Raw genomic sequence first — 6,098 nt, 5'->3', positions numbered from 1 at the left:
CACTTAGAAGTTATTGAATGTATGTTCTTTAAAACCTAAAGGTAAATAACTTCAATAATAAAAATATCTTTGAAAGAAATTTAAAACCTCTAAAACATTAAAACTTAAATTTAACTCTTTAAAGACTTTGAACATGTAAATTCATTTATAGATAACATTAAACCAATAAAGCCAAGGAATATCCAAGCTACAAAGCCTTTCTATCCACACTTAGATGGTTTGTAAGAACAACCATCACTAGCCTAAGCTAGGCGAGTGGTTTGATTTTCTTGCCAGGTGCTTTACTTTAAGAGTACCTTATGTGTGTTTATTTATTTTCAACAATATGGATGTAATTTATTTTAATTTTCTATTAGTGCACTTAGGCTCTTGAAGGACTGCATTAGAAGCATTATGTTATTACACATCTACTTTGCACTTTAATATGCTTTTATATACTTTTATACTGCATTATAAGACAATAACTTATCACCAGTGGAATATTTCAGTTGCTTTCCAGCGATCAAATTTCCAATGTTCAAATTTCCAGCAGCTTTCTGCAATTCTAAATCTGCTAGAAAATGATCAATTTCCTCCTGTAATAGGTGATTTTCCTGTAGCAATTACTTTAAATTAATGCAAGTGTCGAAGTAGAATATACCTAGGAATGATGTGTATATATTCAAGTCATTATAAAAGTAAAATATATTTAGATGACATTGTACAATGATGGGGGTTTGTGGAGTGAACTTTTGAATTACATAAAAATTTAGGGCTCTAAAATTGATAGAATAGAGTGTTGAACCCACGAGAAAGTATGCTTACTTGAAACAAACTATAAGTACTTAATCTAATTGTAATAATTATCCTACTAAAATAAAAATTATAATTGTGGAGATTCTATCACTGAAAAGAATCATAAAAATATTGGATACAACGTTTAATTAAAGTGTTTTGGATTGAAGAATATAAATTGTATGTCTTTCCTAATAAAAAAATCTTAATTATAGATGTAATTTAGAGTATATATATCCATAGATCTTTGTCGAGCTTATAAGGATTAAAAGGATATCTGCTGACCTCCTATAATTTTAGTATCCCCTTAATAACTTAGAATATTTTACATCATATGTCTAAGTATGCAAACATCCTACTTCAATATTCTTGGTTGTTCTAGCATTCATTCATCAAGCCTATATTGATCAGAAATCATATTTTGATCAATGAGTTTGAATAATATTTGATTTAATCAATATTTTAGAAGTATTTAAGGTTTGTAATTCTCAGATCAATTACAATTAATAATTAATGTGAATGATTAAATATGCCATCAACTATTATCACTCTAGAATATAACCTGATGAATTTAATGCTTGATTTATATTTAGGTTTTGAATTGATTAATAAAGATTAATGATTGAAAAATATTTCATTTTATAATGATCATATAACTTACTATCATTTAGTGATTGTTAGGTGATAGATCATATGATCACATGGTTGTTAAGGGTGATTGTTAAGTGATGATTTATGTATGTAATTGATCAAGGCGCTATTTTAATGCACAATAAAAAGTTTTATTTAGAGTTTGAAGTATGGTTCATGATTTTTGTATGGATTTTAAATTTTTATTTAGATCATAGAAATCATCGAAAAATAAGGTAAATAATTGGCTTAATATTAAAAAAAAAAACTTTTAGATCATTTAAGTAGTTTCTTACCTTTCAAAAAGTTTAACGAATAAATCATCAACATAAAACTTCACATGATGGTGAATAAGTTTATCTAAATACTTTATCATTACCATTTTGCATATTGAATTAATATTTTTGGGGTTTGAAGGAATTAGATTATAAAAATACACTCATTTTGTTATTCTAATTGCTATAAACTTTTATTCTTTTGGATCCATTTTAATCTAACTTTAGCTAGATGATCGATTATAAATGAAAATATTACCTGTGAATATGACATATATTTTAACAATTTTTGTATAGGAAATAGAAATTAATCTTTTGAAATGGCTTTATTTAAATATCTAAAGTTAATACCCATACATATTTGACTCCCCTTTTTCTTTATTAGGGTAATACTTGCTAACCAAGTTGGATATTTTTTCTCCCTGATGAAACCAGCCTCTATAAGCATTTGGCTTTAGTAATTACTTATTATTCCTTTTTGAGTGACATTCTTTATGATGCATAATGTATATAAATCATTTTTGGCTGATTATCTAATTTATGAACTATAAAATTTGGAGATAATATGGGCTTTCATCATAACTCTAGGAAAAGCTATCTTTAAGATTCAAGATCAACATGATCATTTATAAGTCCTCATCCTTATTTTATAAAGAACTTGTAAAGATCATATGAGGGTCATATTCAGTAACTAAATTTATTTCTTTTCGACCATTAATCCTTGATTTAATATCCTCTTCAAGTCTAAAATCGACCTTCTATTCGTGTTAAAGAGGTGCTTTCCTAACTTGAGAATCATCTAGATCATTTAAAGCTACTAAGAAAAATAAGTTAAAAGATTTTAGATCAATTATAAATATACTATCAAACTCTAGGTTTTCATTATTACTAAGAAATACACATCATCTTCAAATGAATGAAGAATTTTGAAGCCAACACCTACTTTTGATATATTTTTTAAATATTTAGTGCTCCATAAGTTTTCAAACTTTTAGGCTTCACCTCTAGTCCCTGTTAATCATGTTAGATATTTCTTAGCAAATATTTTTTTGCAGTTAGAATAGCAATTAAAAAGTAGCTCTATTATTTCAATCATAAAAAGTTCATCCATGTTTATATCAGTTTCTACGCTTTTGCTAGTGGAAGGTATACAAATATTATTTTCTTATTTGTATTCATAGCAGCAGTCGACTTAACTTCCATCCTAGTTATATCATTTTATAATAATGGGGTTAGAGTCACATTCCTAGCAAACTTATATAGTATATTAAACGTAAAGAGGGTGGGGGAGGGGGGTGAATTGGTTAATTAAAAATTTCTTAACAAAAAAAGAAAATCATTTTGAAAACTTTTTCAATATTTTAAAAAAATGATTTATTTGGAAGCAACAATAATTTCACAATAACAAAAAATATATATTTTAACCAAATAACAAATCACAAAATAATATGGAATTAAATACAGAAAAGTAAATTAAAAGGTTACATGGTCCCTAAGGGGACCTCAAGCTCTCTATTGTTCAAAAAAGCTACAAGCAAAAAAAGAAAAAATAGTCCTAAGATCTAGAGTAAAAAAAAAAAAAAATCATCCATTATGATCGATAGATCATCCTACAATTAGTTCAAAATATCCCTTTTAGCAAATATGATCATTTTTGTCGTGTAAGATTAATTCAACTATTTTTTATAGATTGTCCAATATGATTCTTTGATCATCTAGGATGATTAGTTCAAGATACTATATTGATCATCTAGTACAATATGGGATGATGGGTGGTTTTCTAGAAATCATCCTAAAACCCTCTCAAGATGTCTTGTGTGATATGCTTGATGATTAAAAGAAAAGAATGGTTTTCATCTTGGATGGTAGGGGATCATCCTATGAAATATAATAGATTGTCTAATATGATCTAAGTAGATCATCCTATATGATATGAACAAGCAATGCAACCATAATTATTCCCCTAATCACTAAATCTATTTAGGCATGATTATCATAAATTGTCCAAGATGATGTATATCATCCTGTACGATTCAAGCAAAATTTGAAAATTAAAATAATACTTAAATTGTGGTTGCAGCTATTTTTTACAATTTGAACTGATCATCCTTTAAAATATTGTTCATACAATATAATTAGTTTAATCACTTTTTTTAGGGGAAATATACGAATGAGCCTATGCATTGATTAAATTTAAAGTGCAAGGTCCTTAATGTTGAGTTTAATAAATAGGTTGTTAGACCTAAGTTAATGTCCAAAGGATACCAAGAGGGGGGATGAATTGGTAGTTTAAAAATTTAAATCCTTCTTTTAAAATGAGTTGAACCGAAATGAAAATTTTCTTTTAAGTTTTTGTAGAAAGCGTTTTTACATCACAGAGTTTTTAAAGCTAAAAATAAAATGCGGAAAAATAAAAACAGTAAGGTAAATGACACCAGATTTATAGTGGTTCGGTCTAAACTAGACCTACATCCACTCCCCAGAGGCACCCTCTGAGTATTGCACTAATACAAATAGTGACTCTCCTTTTGCACCCACAGCAAGGCGGAGAAGCCATTACAAAACACTCTTTTCACTACTACTCGGTACGATAGAGAACCGTCGTCCTTTTACATAATTCCCACTGTTGGTAGAGAACCATCCATCCTTTCACACTCTCCTAGTGTGGGCAGAGAACCCTTCGGCTGTTCACACTCTCCAAGTGTAGGCAGCGAACCCTTTGGCTGTTCACACTTTCCAAGTGTCGGCAGCGAACCGGATCTCCTTGACAGATCTTCTCACAAGAATCTAGAAGGAAGAAAGAAAAGAGTGAAGTAATCCCAATTCACAAGTAGAGAATCTTACCTTTGAACTCCAAGTGAAGCCTTCACACTGCTCCAGTGTAGGAATCCTCCTTTGAATGCACTCTTACACTCTCTATTTGGCTATTCTCTCAAAAGTCACGAAGATCAAATGGCAAAAAGATTGGGTGGCAGCCTAATTTAGACTATTTATAGAAAAAAAGAAAAACGACAAAAACTGCAAGTTTTCAATTCTGTAGGCAGTGGATCGTCCCGTACGATCATGGATCTCCTAGAGGATTTTACTTAATGCTTTGAAACGACTCTATTTGTATATGTGTACGAAATGTCTTCGTACACACTGATCGTCCCGTACGAACTAAGTTCGTCCGATAAAAAACGGTTATTACAAGGTCGGTTCTAGAAACTGATGAAAACCGTTCCAGGTCGGTTAATCTTCTAGACGAAAATCTGTTCGTCTGGACGAAATTTTTACAGAGGACCGATCGGCCTGGATGATTTTTAATTTCATCAGGACGAAAATTTTACAGAGGACCAATCGTCATGTACGATAATTTAATTTCATTTGGACAAAAATTTTACAGAGACCAGATCGTCCTGGACGTATTTTTATTTGTTTGGACGAAATTTTTTAAGAGGACCAATCGTCATGTACGATAATTTATTTTCGTCTGGAAAAATTTTACAGAGTATAAATCATCCTGGATGATATTTAATTGTGTCCTGGACGATTAGGACTTAGAAAAAATTTTCAAGCCAGTTCCTATTCGTTCCATGTGCTCAATAGGAGATAACTGTCTGATCGTCCAGTACGAACGGATATCATCCCGTACGATCAGTATAAATTTTATATGATCTCCTTATGTGTGTGTGTATGTTTTTATTCACTCAAATTACAATCACTCCCTTTCAATTTTATTTAAAGAAAGTACAAGCTTCAAATTCACAAGTATCTCATGTTGAATTTGAGTTGAAGTCATCATAGTCTGGAGTTCAATTTTCCTGAAATATTGGTACACACAAGAGCAAATACAAATCTTCTAAAATTGTTAGGAGATAACTACACATTTGAACAATAATGTTTGGAATCATCAAAACTATATAAGTTGCAAAAATGTAAGGCATGCAAATAGCAACTATCTTAACAATCTTCCCCTTTTTGATTATGGCAAAACAATTATTGTTTGTATGATTTCAAGTTAAACAAATCTCCTAAACTCCCCCTGAATTGATGTATACATGAAAATAAGGAGGCATTTTGAACCAAAGAACATAATTTTTTGTTTTTCAACAAATTTTAACAAAAATAAAAAAAAGATAATAACATAAGCACAATAACATAAGCAAAATGACACAATATCAAAATACAAGCAAAACATACAAACACATAATAATTTCTCCCCCTTTTTGACAACAACAAAAAGTGAAGAAGAAATAGATAAGAAATGTAAGTAATTATATGAAATTCATTTGAAAATTTAATCTAAATGGTGATTGACATAAGGTATGCAATCTAAAACTAATAATATTAGGTAAATTATAAAAATTCATAGAATTTAAGAAGTGATATAACATTGTAAGTAAAAAGAATTTTTAGCTCTGGTGGATGTCGATCTTC

At 29.7% G+C, this 6,098-nt stretch overlaps 1 protein-coding gene across 1 annotated transcript in view; it reads right to left on the bottom strand.

Moving 5' to 3' along the window:
• Nucleotides 1–440: 440 nt before the first annotated feature.
• The window catches only part of LOC110098918, a 20,375-nt gene continuing 14,717 nt past the window's right edge, over nt 441–6,098 (bottom strand). The window contains exon 4 of the mRNA XM_020825869.1: nt 441–593. Coding sequence (XP_020681528.1) covers nt 441–593 — 153 coding nt within the window. The remainder of the gene's footprint in view (nt 594–6,098) is intronic.

This window comes from Dendrobium catenatum, unplaced genomic scaffold, assembly GCF_001605985.2.
Source record: "Dendrobium catenatum unplaced genomic scaffold, ASM160598v2 fragScaff_scaffold_510, whole genome shotgun sequence".
In the NCBI taxonomy this organism is placed as follows: Eukaryota; Viridiplantae; Streptophyta; class Magnoliopsida; order Asparagales; family Orchidaceae; genus Dendrobium; species Dendrobium catenatum.
This window is presented reverse-complemented; position numbering and strand designations above follow the sequence as displayed.